General features: G+C 38.1%; 1 protein-coding gene across 6 annotated transcripts in view; it reads right to left on the reverse strand.

The window, feature by feature from the left end:
- The window catches only part of TJP2 (tight junction protein 2), a 43,222-nt gene that overhangs the window by 3,023 nt on the left and 21,949 nt on the right, over window positions 1-18,250 (reverse strand). For all 6 annotated transcript variants that reach the window (XM_036403047.1, XM_036403046.1, XM_036403043.1 and 3 more), the window contains 19 exons: window positions 16,707-16,831; window positions 14,395-14,497; window positions 13,364-13,937; window positions 11,745-11,848; window positions 11,450-11,603; window positions 10,341-10,449; window positions 10,093-10,232; window positions 9,501-9,567; window positions 8,178-8,328; window positions 7,335-7,443; window positions 6,488-6,698; window positions 4,882-5,069; window positions 3,746-3,841; window positions 3,559-3,638; window positions 2,893-3,103; window positions 2,378-2,478; window positions 1,782-1,994; window positions 1,311-1,421; window positions 86-427 (listed from right to left, as the gene is read on the reverse strand). In XM_036403047.1, the coding sequence (XP_036258940.1) occupies window positions 86-427; window positions 1,311-1,421; window positions 1,782-1,994; window positions 2,378-2,478; window positions 2,893-3,103; window positions 3,559-3,638; window positions 3,746-3,841; window positions 4,882-5,069; window positions 6,488-6,698; window positions 7,335-7,443; window positions 8,178-8,328; window positions 9,501-9,567; window positions 10,093-10,232; window positions 10,341-10,449; window positions 11,450-11,603; window positions 11,745-11,848; window positions 13,364-13,937; window positions 14,395-14,497; window positions 16,707-16,831 (3,189 nt within the window). The remainder of the gene's footprint in view (window positions 1-85; window positions 428-1,310; window positions 1,422-1,781; window positions 1,995-2,377; window positions 2,479-2,892; window positions 3,104-3,558; window positions 3,639-3,745; window positions 3,842-4,881; window positions 5,070-6,487; window positions 6,699-7,334; window positions 7,444-8,177; window positions 8,329-9,500; window positions 9,568-10,092; window positions 10,233-10,340; window positions 10,450-11,449; window positions 11,604-11,744; window positions 11,849-13,363; window positions 13,938-14,394; window positions 14,498-16,706; window positions 16,832-18,250) is intronic.

The raw sequence follows: 18,250 nt of genomic DNA on the forward strand, positions 1-18,250 counted from the left end.
TGCAAAGGGCATGATTTTAGTTTCCAGGACTCTGGCTGTTCTATAGGTTACAAAGCACAGGAGGGGGAAAGGCATCTCTTCATACCCTGGCATTCTGGGCCTCTTGTAGCTCTTGCATTCTTTGCATCCTTGCCTTGTGATCCATCTCCTCAAATATTTTTACTTTCCTCAGTACTGATTTTGGAGTATTTTCTTGTTCGCTTCCTTCCTCTTCCAACTTTGCCTCCTCCTCCTCCTCCTCTGCAGGCAGGACTGCTGGCTGAGAGTTTCTCAGAATGGGACGCCCAAAGGCAGGTTTCATAGAAACAGGTGGTGGTGGTGGTTTAGCTGATACAGTTGAAGTCTCACTGCTGACAGCAACATTACTCAACTTGGAGTCATAGCTCTTGGGGAAGTCATATGGATCCTCTCTGTTTTGTAACTTCCCCTGCAAGTATAAAACCCACAAGGTTTACATCGGCGACTGTATAATTTTAGTTTCAAAAGAAGGCTTTAACCTGAAAGTAATCACTTTGCCTATGCATTTACCAGATCAATTTTCATATGATGTAACACTTCAAGGATGTTTGAACTGCTGCAACATTTTGGGCATATACTCAGACTACACATCAGGCCATAGAAGACCAGGACATTTAGACTGTTTAGACATTTGTTTGTCCTATTTGTTAAGGATTACCAGAACTACATGTGTTAGAGCACAGCACAGAGAAAACTGATGCCCCAAATATTTTTTTACTACTGCTTAATGTGAGGTATCATGACCTAAAATTTAGAAGTGCACAGGACCCAATGTTTTATATTCAGCTTTTGTTTTCACTGTGCATGTCCTCCTCTGCCCTATTTTCATTGTCAAGGCACACTTGGGCTGTATTTCGAATATTTAGAGTATATGACTTATTTTTTTCCCTCTTGCATCATTCCTGAGCAAACAGTTGACAGAAACTTCTAGTGATGGTCAGGTGGTAGATTCTGATTTTGTGCTTCACAGTAATAGCCATGAGATATGTTTTTCCTAGTGATTAGTCTACTTTTAATCTTGCTGAGCAAAAAAAGTGCTTTCAGTTTGCTAGCAGATACAAAAAGGAGTTTACTTTCTTATTCCATATTAGAGATCACATGTATTTGAGAAGAACTGTTATCCAATAAGTCTTCTTTCTGCTTGATGCTGCAACACTTTCAGTCATTTCTTCTGTCCACACTTAAAGTGTTTTCTAGTCTCTGACCATTCCTATTGCTTTTTCCAATCTGCCACCCTGGAGAGTTCTCCAGAAAGAGGATGTTAGTATTCAGATTTGTTTCTACAAATTTACCTTAGGTGGTTCAGGCTTGAATGCTGGAGGTGGACTTGGTTCTCTGAGGATCTCCCTGCTACCAGCTTTTCTCAACTGAGCCCTTGGTTCTGGAGTAAACTTTTTTAAACTCTATGAAAGAAAGAGATAAAATCACTGCAATAGGCAGTAATTCAACCATTTTTCCTCTCTCTCAAGGTTACAATTTTGGGAGCATTAACCAGGAGTCAAAAGATTGCCAGCAATCTGACTACAATCACCGCAAATGTAATTGAAAAGTTCAAGGTCATCTTGACATCATCAAGAAATCTTTAAACTTAGGAAGAAAAGCAGAGGTTTTCTTTTATTTTCCTCTTCATAGTGTAGATCTAAAATACTATCAGAAGCAAGGTAAAGCTGCTGTTTAAAAAAATCCTCTGAATTTTAAACCATCCATAAAGGGTTTTCAGAAAGCCCGAAGTTCAGTTTTACTGAAAAATCCAGTCATCTCACCTCCTCGTGATGCACAGGTTCAGAGGATCGGCTAAAAGATGAAATCCTCGGTTCCTCCAAAGGCTCATCAAGTTCATTGTCAGTGTATGCACCACCTTCTCCATCCGTATCCTCTAGGTCACTGATCAGCCGGCTGTCACAGCTCAAATAGTCAGCACCCATGGCAGTAAGGTAAGACATACGATCATCTGCGTCATCTTCCATGCCATCCATCTAGGGAAAAGTCAGTAAGAAGTAAGGAACAAAGATTAAATAAAAGTCCAGTTAAGACTCAACGTTAGGCCAAACAGCTCAGGCTCAACATCAGTCAGCCCTTAGGAATGACTTCATCGAAATGAAAGAAACTAATGCGGAATCACAACGAAAAGTCCTGTTGAAGTTCATCCCTCATCATCATTCTCCCCTAGCCCAGCATTAGTGATGAAACCTCCAAAGTGTTACAGAAAGAATAATATTTTTTTTGTTAAAAACATAAATCAACTGACTATTTGTCTAGCCTACTGACCACTGGCAAATGAATTTCTGAACAATTTTTACTGGCAAGAGATACTTTGAAACATGTATATAGCTTCAGAGAGTATGGACTGACTGCTTACCTTTCCTTCTGATACCCATACTGCTTCTCCTTGCTGTTGCTGAATTGTATCCTTCAGGCTACCATACCAGCTATCATTGGCTGAATTCAAATTAATGGTTGCTGTAAAAATTGAAGGAAAAGGTGTATATAACACAGTAAACGCAATCCTTTATCCATTCTTGGCTGTTTAACACTTTTTGCTTTAGGTATGCGAGAATGTTAAACAGCCACTTCATTTAGATCATTGACAAAAGCATGGTGTTCTTGCTTTATTGTTGGTCCATTCCTAAGCTTATTAAATCGCTTATCTTTTAATGGCAGTACACCAGCACAATTTCTTTACCATTAGAATTTGGCAGAACAAGGAACTTTGAAAGAAGTCAATGAAGGCATTACTCATGACCACACCTTCACACTCTTTTAGTTCCAGCCTGCATGAGCTAATATGCAGAGTAATAAGTATTTGTCTCAGGATTTACGTAGTCCCATACGCTACTCTCTTAGTCAGCAGGTTAAACAAACATTCTTCCTTACCTGTAAAGAGGTGGGAGCAAGTTTTCTTCAGTTTGTTTGCTTGCTCATAAAGTTTTCTTGAGCTTTTGTTTGATGTAGGACATAGCCTTTGTCTCATGGTCTTCACACCCTGTTTACTGTCTGGGTTAAAGAAGACCACAATTGGAAACCACTGGGTGTAATTTAGCAGGTCCACTGCTTTAGGAGTGACATCCAACAGAGCGTGTTTATCCTGTTAACAAGAAAGGCCACTCAATGTGGTGCATGTGGGAACAAGTGGAGGTGACTGAACATGGGATCCTAAGAACACCGGGATAATATTTGCATCCAAATAAGAGCACAGCTTGGGGAATGTTTTCCCACAGTTATACTATATTTAGAATATTAAGAGCAAGAACAGCACTGCATGACCGTAAGCCTCTGGCAAATTCAGAAAGCATATAGTAAAACAGATTCTCCTCTGTCCAAATTTAGAATGGACTTGAGAAGGAAAATTTAATTTCTAGTATCAGGTTCAAAGTTATAAAAATTACTAAAATTGCTGTTGAACAACTTCAAAACAGCTTTATCATTAAGCTTATCACAGAAACAGATGCAGTGAAAATTTGAGTACTCTGAAAGTTCCAGGAGCAAACAAATCAAACATCATGCCTTTAAGCATAAGCAGTTTTCAGAGGAATGCCCTACCTGCTCAATGATTTGCCTCACAGTGTTCAGGCGCACTACTCCAGTTGACTTCTCCGAACCTGCATCTCTGGGTTCTGTCTCTGCAAAGACAACATTTTAGCTCATCTAGAATGGCCAGGCAGCTGTGATTATTAAGTTATCCATTCTCTCAGTGAAGGATGAAAAAGACATTAAGAGGACAACTTACTTGCTGTCTGGTACAGGTGAGGCAAATCATTTGACAACTTCTCCATAGCGACATCTGCAATAGGGCCAAATATCACCACGGGTCTCTTAAAACCAGCTGAAAGAAAAATATTTGGAGAACAGAAAAATCTGGTAAGACTGGGTTTATATATAAAAGATAAGACCTTCAGTTAATATGCATAGTTGAAGTTATAAAAAATATATTTTAAAAAAACTATTTCTCAGAGGTTTGTGCAACAGCATAATAGAGAAAACTACTTTTACCAGCTGAGAAAGAGACTGTTTTCATTAACAGCTTTCTTATTCCTTCTAGAGGAATCATATTTAGAATATTTTACATCTGAAAATGTATAGATCTTCATTTATATTTCCATCCATCAAAACTCCATGAACCTTGACACAGTGGGCTTTGTGTGAATAAAGACACAAATGATAAACCTACTGCAATGCAGCTTGAAGAAGCAAAGAAATGTAAAACTATGTTACTGCTCATGTCGAAGCAAGTGAAAACACAGTCCTCAGAGTTAATGGGGGAATGCCATTACCCCAAGTCTTCATCCTGGCATCTGGGATCTCCTTTAAAATACTCTTTACTATTTTTTTTTTGCTCCAGAATACTGTCATGTGCTACTGCCCAGAAAATCAGCTTGATCTGCTCACCACTAGTAATACAGCTAGTTTACAGTCATGGAGATAGACCACATGAGCCATGACTATATTTGGACTGTTGAAAATCCTTGAGTTCTATTTGCTCTAAGCCTACTGTTGAAGTGCTATTTATCATGATTAATGTTGGTCTCAGGCGTATGGATTGTACTTTCAGAGCTAGACAAGAAGAATTCGAGGAAACAAGGAAAGCCCTGCTGTTTCATCCCTTTTTCATTTTAAACCTTCAAACTGGCAGGTATATTTTGGAGGAAAGAGAACAACAGCCATTTAAAAGGGTAAAAAAGCTTTCTCATAGACTAATTAGTAGCATCCAGAAGTCTCCATTCTGAGAAAAATATCATCCCTTCCTGTTGTTCTAATTCCACATAGTTACAAGTTGTTAGAAATCACTTTCTTAGCTGACCAAACATTTGGATGCTAAAGCAGCCAGCACTAAATGGGCAGCCAGCTGAAAGCAGTCTCACCTACCTTCACGCAACTGAACACGCTCGTAAGCTGGGAATTTTGTGCTCACAGATACAATAGCTGTCAGATCTTCACGACTCTTCCTCAGATTCTTCTTTGCTCCAGATCGCTGGCCACGTGTTCTCCAGAAATCTGCCCTATCACTTGAGCCATCTTTTTGGGCATTTTGAACACTGGCCATCTGTTCAGCTCTGACAGAGAAAGCAGGAAGTTCAGAACTAGTCAAGGAGGGCAAGGATGCTTTCAGTGATGAACAATGGATTTTGAATTTGCAACAGATAATTTGCCAGATAGATAGAAAGGAGTGGAGGTAAAAGCACACCAGCAGTTCAGGTGCCTTTGCCTTGGAGCAAACACACTGTCAGAACAAGGCTCTGACCTGCCACAGCTACAAGCTGCTGGGCAGGGATGAGTCCTGAGGTCTTAAACTGATCGCTTCCACGAGTGTAAATAAAAGGATGCAAATGCAAAGAGGTGGTGAGAGAGGGCAACTCAGAACTGAAGGCCTAAGAAATTACTGTCACTATTCTCTTCTCCATTGGGCCTCAAAAGTTATGTCACCAGAGCACAGAAACAAAGGCTGGTTTGGTCAGACCAATTAACAGAGAGGAGAAAATGTACTTACCAGGAGACAGACAAGGGAGTCACACAAGAAGCGTACTTTGCAACTTGTGTGCATCATGTAATTGTGAGCTTTTTCTTCCATCATAAAATCACAACCACACTCAAAACTTAAAAGCTACAGTCTAAAAATTCACCTACAGTCTGGTTGTGGTTTTAGGGGTTTTTTTGTCTGATTAATTTTAATATTTTTATGCACTCTATACATTTGAACAGGTATTATTACCTCCCATGAATTTTGATTAGGAAAGCATATTTAAGCAAAAATGTTGCTGTGCTTCATTCAATATTTTACACAAAAATACAGACTACAGCTACAAAAAAAAAACCCCACAAAACCAAAACCAAGCAAAACAAAACAAAACAAAATCCCCTAAAAAAACCTACCCTGCACAAAAAAATGTGCCTCAGAATAAATACTTAAAACACCCTCCAAAAGGATATACATAAGAAATTCAAGCACTGAATTCTTCTAAAGATTAATCATCAGAGTATTCTTGCACAAAAAGTCACAAGCGTCCTAAGGTGAAGGGTTTTTGTTTGTTTAGTTTTTTTGTTTCATTGGGGTCTTTTGTTTGTTTTGATTTGATTTGGTGAGGGTGAACATACAAAGAAGAAGGTGGGGGGGAAAAAAGCAAAAGCCTAACAAAAATAGGACCCACCACCCATTTTCTGGAAGAGGAACTGAAGCAGCTACTGCTCAAAGCTTGGTTGATTGCTGAGACAGAAGCTCTAGGTCTGTGCTCTAAATAATGACCTGGTATGTAGGTAACACCACCCTCTCTGTCTCCTTGCATAATGCCATGGTTCTAAAATATGCAGTTTTTATAGGCACAATTCATGTAAAAATGAAGACAAAACAATTCTTTCATTCTTGTAGAAGGGAATAGAAAGAAAGAAAGGTATGACATAGAAAGCAAAAAACACTTGGTGAAGGGAAAAAAATCTTACTTCTAACAATGGGTAGGAACATGTGGTGCCACCTTACCTGCTCTTATTTGGAATGAGGCCCTTTTCCAGTTCATTTCCAATTCTCACAGCCAGCCAGTTTCCCAGTTTGCCATCATACAGTGTATCAACAACTCTAAAGATCTCACCCCTGGTGAATGCTAAGCTCTGTGCTGACTCTTTGTCACACTCAAAGTGACTCCTGATGAAGAATGAATCTCCTCTGCCACAGGCCATGATGTCTCTGTAGACTAAAACAAGACCTCCATTTTAGCTTATATTTTTTCACACTTGAAAGAAAGATTAAGCTGTGATTCTAGTGAATACAGCTTTGAAATTCTGAGGATCTGCTCAGAAAGATGAAAAAACTCAGATCTACATTCCTCTACACACTCTTATCAGGAGTGCTCTATCCTTGTCTGTGCACAGCCCTTACAGCTCCAGGGCAAAAGGCAGCTATGGTACTACAGTCTTGCAGCAGGCTGTGTTTCCCAAAAGGAAAGCAAGAAGCTTTTCTTGCTCTTTAACTGCTCATGAATAAAATTGTCCATTTTCTGCTGATCAAATCCCTTCTGACTGCCAAAGCACCGCAGATCTTCTCCCAGCTGCTATAGACAGAAAAACAGAGGAAAAAGCAGTACCTTACCACTTCTCAGGATTAAGAGTTGCTATTTGCTAATAATAAAAGACATGGAAAAGTACTCTGATAAAGATATCACACATGCAGCGTTGTATGTATGGAATGCAGCTATCTTCTCAACTAGTGAAAAAGGAGATAAACTAAATGCTATCAAATATAAACACAAGAGAGATTATTTGTGGTTTCACTGACAAAGCACAGCTTAAAATATTCATAGATATACGCACATTTTTTTCAAAGCACCTACCTTCATATTTGCTTTGAGCCAAAATTGTCACAGTTTCACCTTTGGGAATTTCTAAGAGATACAAAACAGCTTCTTCTCGAACAATGCCTCTGAAGTCTTGAGTGTTTACCTACATAACAAAAAAACCCACAACAATAAATCAACAATAAAAGGAATAACCACAGATTTTTCTTTCATCTGAAAAATCTTAATATTCTATTCCCTTATTATTTTTACATATAGCTATATATCTATATCAATCTATCTATATATATAGAAGTAAATTATTGTTTCTTGTTAATACTTAATTCCAGCTATTAACAATAATCTTCCTGAAATAAAATGTTCTGGTTGTACATTGCTAGATTGTTTCCTCAACTTTAACAGCCTCTAGAAGGGGCAAGAGAAAAGAGATAGAGGGAAAATTACATAAACCTTCCATGTGAATTTTCACAAAAAAAGCAGAAGGAAGTGATTAAGGGGCACAGATGATATAAATCAGAAACCTGAAAAATAAATCACCATAACCCAAATAAACTGGAGAATGGTGAAACAATTTTTGGCCCAAATTTTTCCCCTCCAAATCTAGGAAGAAACATTGTACAAAAAATTTATTGTGGCATCTTGCAGCATTTTTCTTGATTAATATATTCAACTACTCCTTCCACAAAATTATAAACAAACTAAAGCTTGGTATACACTGCTCCTTCAAGAACTCATTTCTATAAAATCCCTCCACCACATATATACCCTTGCAAAGCAATAATTTGATTCCTAAGATCATAATTTATTCCATATTTCCAGTAAGAAGAGCAAATGAGAGTATACAGAAGTTATTTGCATTTCAGGGACACATACTCATACCTTAAGAATCTGATCTCCTTCCTGCAGTCCCTCCTCATCAGCTGAGGTACCTTCTTGAATTCCAGCAATAAATATCCCTACATCATTTCCACCAGCCAGTCGTAGACCCACGCTGTCTCCCTTCTTGAATCTCACCATTTTTGTATTAGGACTACAGGATTTACAAACAGAAAAGGAAAGTAAGGGCAGATATTAAAGCAAATAACAATTTTAGCATGCCAAAAGAAAAAAATTACAACTCCTCAACTATATAATATTAATAATATTCTTATATCCTTTCTTTCTTTGTATAGGCTATATTTATTGAGGTAACCCTTCAGTGAAGGCAGGAAGCAGAGAATTTGCATTTTTCAGAGTGGAAAAATAATTAGGATTAGTGACTAAGTGGCATACACAGACCTGCTGAGCAGGAAAACAGGTCCCTGTTTCTGAAACCCCAAAGTAGCTCCCCATCTACCGTATCCTCTGTCACATGAACATCTGCAGTTTTTGTGAAAACAGACTGAGTTATGAGTAATCATACTCATTGTTTTTTTCTTCTATAATCTAAAGAACTGTCACATGAATTAAACTGATACCTATTTTCTTTACTGTGTAACATGTTTGTTAGAAGTCTTCAAATTTTCTTGTAATGAGAAGTATTTTCAAGTATAATCTACTGATATGTTAACGATCAGTCCCTTCACATAGCAGTGGGAGAGACTACTGGACTAGGCTCAGATTTTTTGCTGTCAGAAAAGCTGCATGACTGAGTGACCTTCCAACTCAGAGGACACTACTTATCTGCCAGCCATTCTCAGTAATACCCTAAGCCTGTATTATAAATTCCCCTTCACCAAAATAATCACTTGATTAATTTGCACATCAATGACAACATATGCAGGGTCCAACCCAGAAAGGGTTTTATTTAAAACAATACACCAAGCTACAGAACAGTTTCAAAACTTAAGGCTGCTCCTTTTAATTCCAACACTCCAATTCCTTCAATTTCTGTATTTCGAAACTCTCAAAAGAACACATGTAAACTGATTTCCTATTAATAAAAATAAAATCAAACAAAACAAAACTCTTGCATATATTTCCATGCAAGCCCAGAAATACAGGGTGCTCAATACCTTCCAGGTAGGCTCCAGGCAGATATTTCTAAAACTAAGTTGATCTCAAATATCATCAGTTAGAAGCCATGTCACCTCTTCTTGGCATTAAGCTATAAAGGGAGTATCACTCCAAATGGGAGAAAGAACACAAACCCATGCAGCCAAGAATCATGCACTGGTCACTGAAGACTACGAATGCAAAAGAACTCAGCAAGTACCACCTTACCCATATATTGCTTCATCTTCTGGGCTGGGTTTAAGAATTGTTCGTGTGACTGCTTTTGGCTGAGGCACTAAATGTAAAAAAAAAAAACAAAACCACAAAAAAAGTTACTGAGATATTGAAAAGGTTATAAATGGCAGGAATTTTAGCTATCAGATAGCTTACAAATCACACCCTCCATGCCAAAGATTCATACAGGTTTAAAAATCAAACATGTCTGACTAAAATTCATTTATTTATCTTTTTTTAAATTCTTTAAAAAGAAAAAAAAAGTTCAAGGAAGGGATACACTACTCTTTAAGGCAAGTTAGATCAGACTTCATTTGTCTACTTAGAGCAACAGTCTAACAGCAGATGTTTTAAGAGAGTATTTGCTTTTTTCAGGTGGTAGGTCTAATAAGCAACTGAGGTAAAAAAAATTTCAGGTGTTTCTTCCCTGCACCACAAAGCAAAGTGGTGCAGGGAAGAAACTTCTTCTTCTCTGTGTAAGGGTGGGGCTGATGTGAAGAGCATAACAGTTTTGTCAACATGGTTGAGGGAATGGACATTCTGTGGCCAGGGGAAAAAACAGCAACCAAAACCTTCAGGCTCTGACCTGCTGCATCATCTTGGTACTTCAGTTCCTTGTTTGAGTCCACAGCTGTAAGAGCAGGAGCAGCAATGTCACCAGTTGATTTGAATGGAGTAGGCATTGCTCCCATTCTGGACATCCTACTGGAGGGATCCTCTTTTGCACTAAAAGAAAAAATAGTAAAGAAGTGTCATGAAATCAGGTAAGAATGCATATATTTGAATAACTTCTTTGATAAGCATGAGAAAAATGAACTAGAGAACATTTCTTACTTTGGTTTCTCTTTCAGTTTTTCATTGGATGAATGTGAATCTAGATCAGAATGATGTGATCTGTCATCTTGAGGGGAGAATGATCTGTTTGACTCTATTTCAGAAATATCTGTAAAGATATTAAATGCAAATGAAGACACACGGGATTTGTTTAAGTTATCTGTTCACCTGACCAGCATATGTATTTACGAAGCTTTCAGATAGAGGATACACTGAACATTTCAGCCCACTCTCATCTCAAGTTGGATTTGACAAAGATTCAAAAAGTGCCTTTTAGTGTTTCCAGCCCTCCACCCTCCCAAAATATTTCAGGAAAGTTTCACACAACTTTTAACAAACACACTCACATCAACAACTACTTTGAGCATACCACACATACCACCTGCATTAGCTAGTGCTAGCAGGCTTTGATTTGAAGTGTCATGGAGGTTTCCAAACCAAAGAACACCTTCACATCAACAGGCACCACATCACTGCCCTTTAGCAGCAAAGGAAACAAGAGTGGCCCTTGGATTTGAAATGCACCTCAGACTTCACAGTTAAACCTACAGGAAGTTCCCCCCCATATTCTGACACCAGAATAGCAAGTATCTTGTTCCACATAATATAACATCTTGCTCTCCCAAACATTCTGAGCTCTTCCCAAAGCAAGCTCAAGCTGAGAGATACAGCTCACATGCTTAAATAGAACAGGTGCTGGGAACAGAAATCAGTTATCCAGGGTCACTTAATTTCCTCTTGTCCTGACATTTCTTCCCTCCATTTGAATGCTGCCATGAATGTTAGTGTCTTCAGAAGGAGAGACCAGTCCAAAGCTCTTGTTTTAAAAAATTTTATTAATGCACCTGATTTGCTTGCTCCAAGAAGTAAGACTGATTTTGCCAGACCAACATTGGTCCTTCTATGTCTGCCCCTTCCTAAAATGTAACTATATGGTTACTATAAAATTATTTTCACCTAAAGGAAGGGTTGCTGAGTATTACTTAGGTTTGTTCGCTTTTCATTGTTTTTCTTAAAGAATCTAATACCACTCTACCACAGCAAAACGATATAAGCTCCTTTTTGTCCTTGCACAGAGTCCAGAAGTTTGGATCCACATTAAACCTCACCATCCATTTCTGAGTCACTGTCATTCAAGGAAGGAATGTTGAGCAGTGTCTGCTTTCGGTCCCTGAGAACAACCAGCTGGAGTTTCCCACGTGATTTCTCAATCAGTTTCCGGGCATCAGCTAAAGACATGTTCTCTGTCACTGTACCATTGATCTGGACACAAAAGACAACAATAACAAACAAGTCTGCATTGTGCTCAAGTTTAATAGTGAACTTGACTATAACACGACTTAGTTCAGAATAACCACTATAACCAGTGCCTGCCAAACTGCTAGCAGTAAAACCAGAACAGACCTTGAGAATGATATCTCCTTCATGAAGGTTGCCATCTTTGGTTGCTAGGCCAGTACGGGTCATTTCTTTTATGAAGATCTGACTTCCAAGACGGAGTCCATACTCTGGAACCAAGAAGATAATCCACTGTAGCTTAAAAGATGAGCAAGGATGCATTGTTTTAAAAACTACACAGTTTCATGCATCAAACACCATTGTACCATGAGAGAAAAAAAAAAAAAAAAGAAAAAAAATAATAAGAAGAAAAGAAAAGTAGGCCTAGTAAACCCAATTCCCCCTAAGCCAAGTCTCTGATACCTGTGCTGCCATTACTATTGAACAAGCAATATCCCAGATCCAATTACAGTTGGACGACTGGTCTGCACCTTCAGCAGCAGAACAATGCCTTTGTTCTGGAGCTGCTTATTAATGTACTAGATTAGCTTCTCCGATTCGTATTTTGTATGGCATAGAGGGGGAAAAGGGTCTAAAAGCACTAACAGAAGTATTTCTTTTCATCAGTTGCTGCATCCTGACCCTGTCCTATCTGTACTCCAGGAAATGCTTTCGTTGTTTCAATCAAAGGAATTTTTTTTATTCCGTGCCCCCTTCTTTCCCCGTGATCTAAGTTACTTGGGTCAGTATATTTGCTACTTAAAAAGAAAGGCAACATCCCTAAAAAACACGCATCCTAGAACAACAGAATGTTGTCCTGCTTTAAAAGATCACCACATTTCAGCAAGTCTGTAAAGTATCCATATGAATGGCAGAGATTATTACGGTTTAGCTAAACATAAAAGTTAATAAATGCAGCTTATATTTCTCCTTAATTGCATACATATCTGCATTATCTTTACAAGTGGAAACATTACATGCAGAGGAAGAACAGGAAGGAGAAAAAAGGACTGCTGCTAGAGCCAATGAAAAAAAAGATATTAGCTCCTGCATACAAAATTTAATTAGCAAAAAATTGTCAAAATTACAACAGGGTGGATTAGGAAAAAACACAACAACCACATCCAACCCCTCCAGAAATAAACCACCACTCCCCCCCCCCAAAAAAAACCCCAAACAGAAAATTATGTACAACCTAATCTCATATATGCTTTCCAGCACAAGTCTTTATTTCACAGTGAAAAAAGGTCAGGCTTTTGGCTTTCATTTGCACACTTTAATACTCAGCAAAGAAAGGTTGAAATACTGCCATTTCAGTATTTCAGTTGCTGCTATTTCCGTATTCTTCAATTACCAGAACCAAACAAACCGTATTACTAAAGGCAGAGTCTACTCTTTACCCTTTCTAGCTAACCTTTTTGTAGATGTGCCAAGTGTAATCTGAATCGTGATGTTTTCCCTCAGAATCAGGAGAAAAGGGCAGAGAAAATGGAAAACTATGGACACAATGGCTTGAAAAGACTGAAGTTAGTGGGTGAACAAATCTTTGTTCAAAAGTGAAGTTCAAGGTTCTGCACAAAAAGCATCCCAAATCAGCCAGAAAGAATGAAAGAACAACTTAAACTATCAGTTTAAAAAATCAACGCTTAACCTGCAAAGTAGAAAGTAATTCAGTTCTTCTCTTTTTCCCACCAAAACCCATGCTGTACTGGAAGTTGACTCCTCTCCTCCCTTGTTATACCCACCTTCATTATGTCTGCCTTTTGTTAAGAGAACACTGATTGGTGCATTCTGATCCTGCGGTCCTAGGTACTCATGTTGGCGGTGTATTTCAGGTGAAGGACTGCGGGAATGAAGCCTGTCCCGACTACGACTCCTCATTTCCCGCCCATATCTAGGATCAGATAAAGATCCATGACTGTAACTGGGTGGGCTGTAGTCTCCTCTGTAGTCCCGCTCATAGCCAGCATCCCTGTCGATGCTCCTTCCCCTGCTCCGATCCCTTCTATAGTCTCGATCCAAGCTCCTGTCCACGCTCCTACCACGACTTCGATCGCGGCTGTAGCTGTATTCCCTGCCACGGTCTCTGCTTCGCCCTCGGTCGTGCTCATCTCTATAGCTCTGATCCAGGTTGTTTCCCCAGCTTTGGCTGCGCCCTCCATTTCCACTGTGCCAGCTTCTCTCACTGTAGCCACTTCGAGCACTTTTGCCATCAAATTCTGCATGGTCATCCATTACATCCAAAGCTCTGTCCTCATAGTCAAGGGAGGGGCTTCTCTGCAGCGCAGCAGCCTGCACTTTCCTTGGTCTTTTCACTACCTGTTCAGTACAACAGAAAACAAACAAACAAACAAATTCCTATCAAAGATCAGAATGTGAAACTGAACAGATGAATATTCTTCATGTTTCGAATATACGCTGGGGACAAAAAGAAGGAAGAACAACATTCTATTTATTATTGGACAAGATCTGTGTATGCAGAACATAATTTGCCTCACGTAACTTCTATTTTGTACCACTCATTATAAAACATTATACCACATTATAAAATAAACATTTTATTCTCAGTTTTTCAACAAGGTAACTTTGTCATACTGTTGATTAATTTCTGTTTGTTTCACCTGCAGAAACTATGTCTTTGTTTTATTTGTTTTGTACTTCGCATATGGAAAAGGATTGCTTTGCTTTGTGCCTTTAAGTACTCTTTATAGAAGAAAACCAAAATCCTGACTGGTTACATACCACTGTACACTGAATATATTTGGAATTTACTTACAATGGTGGCCACCTTTCCACTTTTCCTAAGCTGCTGAACTGCAAAAGAATGTAGAACATTTTCCATCGGGGTCCCATTAACTATGACCACTCGGTCGTTTTCTCTGGAAATGGGAAGGGAGATAAAAAAGGAAAGAGAAGATTTAAGAGGAGTCTTCATGAAAACAGCAGAGCAAAATTTCTTCTTCTGTTCCTTTTTTTTTTTAAACAGAGGAAACCTATGGATTGAATTCAGTTTAACATGGAGTTTTGCTTTAAAACTGTGTTTTCTATATTAATTCTACAATATCTGAATACCAGAAGCAGCTTTCAGTACATCTAAAAACTAGACGTTGACCAGCACTGTCTTTGTGTATATACTGTGTTCTGCTTAAGTACTTTGCCATAATGTTTTTTAAAGAACATTTGTGATGAGTTTTGAAACTTTTTTATTTTGATCTTTCAGGACTCCTAGTTTTTTACACCTAGAAGTGCTAGACTTCTTTCACATAAGAATTTCAACTGCTGCAGCCATACCAGTATTTAGGCAAATATTGACAAGTACAACCACACTAAAGTCTGGTGTTCGGGCCACATTTACTCTGTAGAAAGGTGATAGGGAGAAAAAAAACCAACAACCCAACAAAACAATCATACAGAAGAAGTCCTCCTTGCCCTAAACATAGGCCAACTGAGATTACTAACTTTTCTGTTCAGACTTCCTGCATATCAAACAGACCACTAACACCTAACTCACCTAACCCCCTATTAAATAGCCCCGTAACACTGATTAATTTAACCCCATAAGTTTCATAAAGGCACTTCAATGCCAAAAGTGAAGAAGATTTAAAAAAAAAAAAAAATTACAACTCCTCATACTCCTTATATTAGTTTTTTCTGGTGACTACCCAGTTACAATCAGAGTATTAGCTCAACAAATTACTGGTTATTTTGCCATTTTCTGCTAGATAAAAGAAATCTTTGGTACCAACTATTTTATCGTCATTATAATCAAATCACATGACAATCTTCTGTTCAAATAAGAAAATTATATACTCTAAGCCTCCATTTGTAAGGCACTCTAACTCCTATATGATTTTTGTGCCTCTTTTCATACCCTTCCAATTCCTTTTAGTAGACGAGTATGCCAGAACAGCATGCTACATTTCAGCATCAATTTCATCCAGGTTTATACAGGAATTAAAATAGCTCTCTAGACAGTCCATACATCCAAAGCTAGTATTGAACCTAATGTTGCAATATTATGCCAAGAGGTCCATCTACATGTGCTCATTTTACCCTGCAGAAGATGACAGGATGGTTTTACCCATCCACTCTGAAGGTTAGACTTATATTCCTTGATTTGGAGGAAAAGCTTTATCTTCATTTTTCTTCAGAATGTGTTTTGTCTGAAAGTGCCCAAATATCTTGTTATTCCGTTGCCATCATCAATTTACCTATGATCTTTCATAATTTCTGGTCATGATTTCATTCCCAAATCACAGGTGATTACGGAACAGGATAGATGACAGTGGTGGTGTGCAGGGGTCACTGCTATAAAATGTAGGATTTGTGCACTTCTCTTAAAAATTATTTGTTACGTGCTTTACAATTACCCTTTTATTTAGTTACTCAACGACAACTACCATGTCAGCCATTTCATTTTCTGACCAAAAATAAATGCATGGCAAAAGGGACAGAATCTAATCTTTTGATTTATTATTGCTGCACAATTATTTGGTATTCTTCCAAATCGTCTAGTCCTCATCAGGTATTTCAGATCAAAGGATGAAAAACTGATCTAGGACAGAAACTCTCAGCCTACAGATTGTTTGTACATGACAGATACTGCCTCACCAAGGATGAAGTAATCAGAAAGACAACAGAAACTCTTTATTTCCATAATTTTTTCTTTCAGATAGAATGAAACATTTAGCAAACCTTATTTGGGCTGACTTAAAGTCATTCTTGGAAACTAATGATTGATCGTGAAACGTGTTTACTGGAGGAGTAACAAGGAGGATGTTTTAATATACTAAGTTTTTCTACTGTTTCTTTAAATGAAATGCAATCTTGAAAGAAACATACTTAACTGTTAGATACTTCTCAACACCACCACTGAAATGCAATGTCTTTACCAACAGCAACACCTCTATGTAGGATTTACTTGTTATGTTGTTTTGGGGTTTTTTTTTTAGGGACACCTAGATATTCAAGAGGGCACCAAGTCTTGAGGTGATTAAATCACCAGAATTTCAACCACATCTCTCTAAAGGTTTTATGTATTCTACAGCCATACCCCTCAAAATGCCAGACAAAGAAAAATGTGCTTACTGAAGTAATCCATCTGCTGGACCACCTGGGAGAACATCCGAAATTACTATTGATGTTTCACCATTTTCAAAATGAGGGTTATCTCTGCCGCCAGAAACTGCAATCCCAAATCCTCGTTTTGAATCCTTTACAATAAAACCAAATACAACAAAACTTTAATACATTGACAGGAATTTTGACAGGGAGAAATAAGAGGAACATGAATGTTCTTATGATGGCGCTCTTAAGTGGATATTAAAATATGATAGCTGTATGCATAGTGCTGCAGAAGTACACAGTACTTCTAGATTTAAGAAAGATTAGATTTACATATCCATGTATCAAGATGACAAGTTCCTGTCCTCCAAAACCTCTATAGCCTTATGATTGCTAGTAATTAAGTAAAGAAAATAAAATTTGCCTGCATTTTGCTTCACCATCCCGTGGGTTATTTATACCAAATTCATTGTTAGGTAGATCTATTTAGTTAGTGATGCCTGGGAAAGTAGAACAGCTTGCCCAGGATCTCATCTTCAATATTATTACTAAGTAGTTCCTCAATCAAAATAACAAGATCATGGTTGATTACAAAAAGTAATTAGTGAACTTGTGCATTGTCTATATAATCATCCTCTGTCACAATCATCTATTTTAAATATGTAAATTATGTCACACCTGTCATCATAGAAATAAAAGATCCATAGCAGTCTTAAGATAACATTCATAAAACCAAAGAAATGCTTCACAGAATGCCAAGGAAACATGTCAATAGCACCAAACCTGAGAACTGTTAGCATAACTGAACTGCTGACAGCAAGGGGAGCACAAAAACACACAAGTTTAATTTTATTTGCTATTTAACATACACATCATATCACTAAAAATTACAAATTATGTTACATTTGAACAAAATGTTTTAACATAGTGGCAAATCAAAGTCACGCTTTCCCCCCAACACCCAATCAGCATGTGTAGTTCATCATATGTCACCTCATGTTCCACTAATGTTGATAGTAACTGATTATTTCTTTGAAGAGGAAAAAAGCAATGTGGTTTTCTTTTAAAACAGCACTTTACTTGCTACAGCTTAGTTTTATAGGAAGCAGTTTGATGTTTTACACCAAAACAACAGATTCAAGGTAATGGTAAAATTAATGGTAGTGGCTGATACAGCAAGTTCCGTAGCCCATCACCATCTAAGTAGCCTAAGACTGCCTCTGTGGTAAAGAAGTAATGCTAACTTACACAATATCAGAGATCTGAAATGCTAGAAATTACAGGAACTAAGATCTTCTTCTGCAATGTTTTTCCTGTCTACCTCCGAAACCTAAAAACCAACCTCTTTTGGGTCATCAAGGTCAGCTCATTGCAGAAGATGTGAAAAAATTGAGCAGCTCAGTGCAGGCTGCTCACTGAACACAGATCATCAGAACAGCTGGGAAGACTACCACCACTGTAGCCAAAGTGCATATCTGCTACTGTGGTATAGCAGCCCAGCTATTAAAGGGCACAGGCACAAGTGCTCTATTTTCTTTAATTCAAAAGGACTCCACTTTATGAGACAC

This window comes from Molothrus ater, chromosome Z (assembly GCF_012460135.2).
Source record: "Molothrus ater isolate BHLD 08-10-18 breed brown headed cowbird chromosome Z, BPBGC_Mater_1.1, whole genome shotgun sequence".
Taxonomy (NCBI): Eukaryota; Metazoa; Chordata; class Aves; order Passeriformes; family Icteridae; genus Molothrus; species Molothrus ater.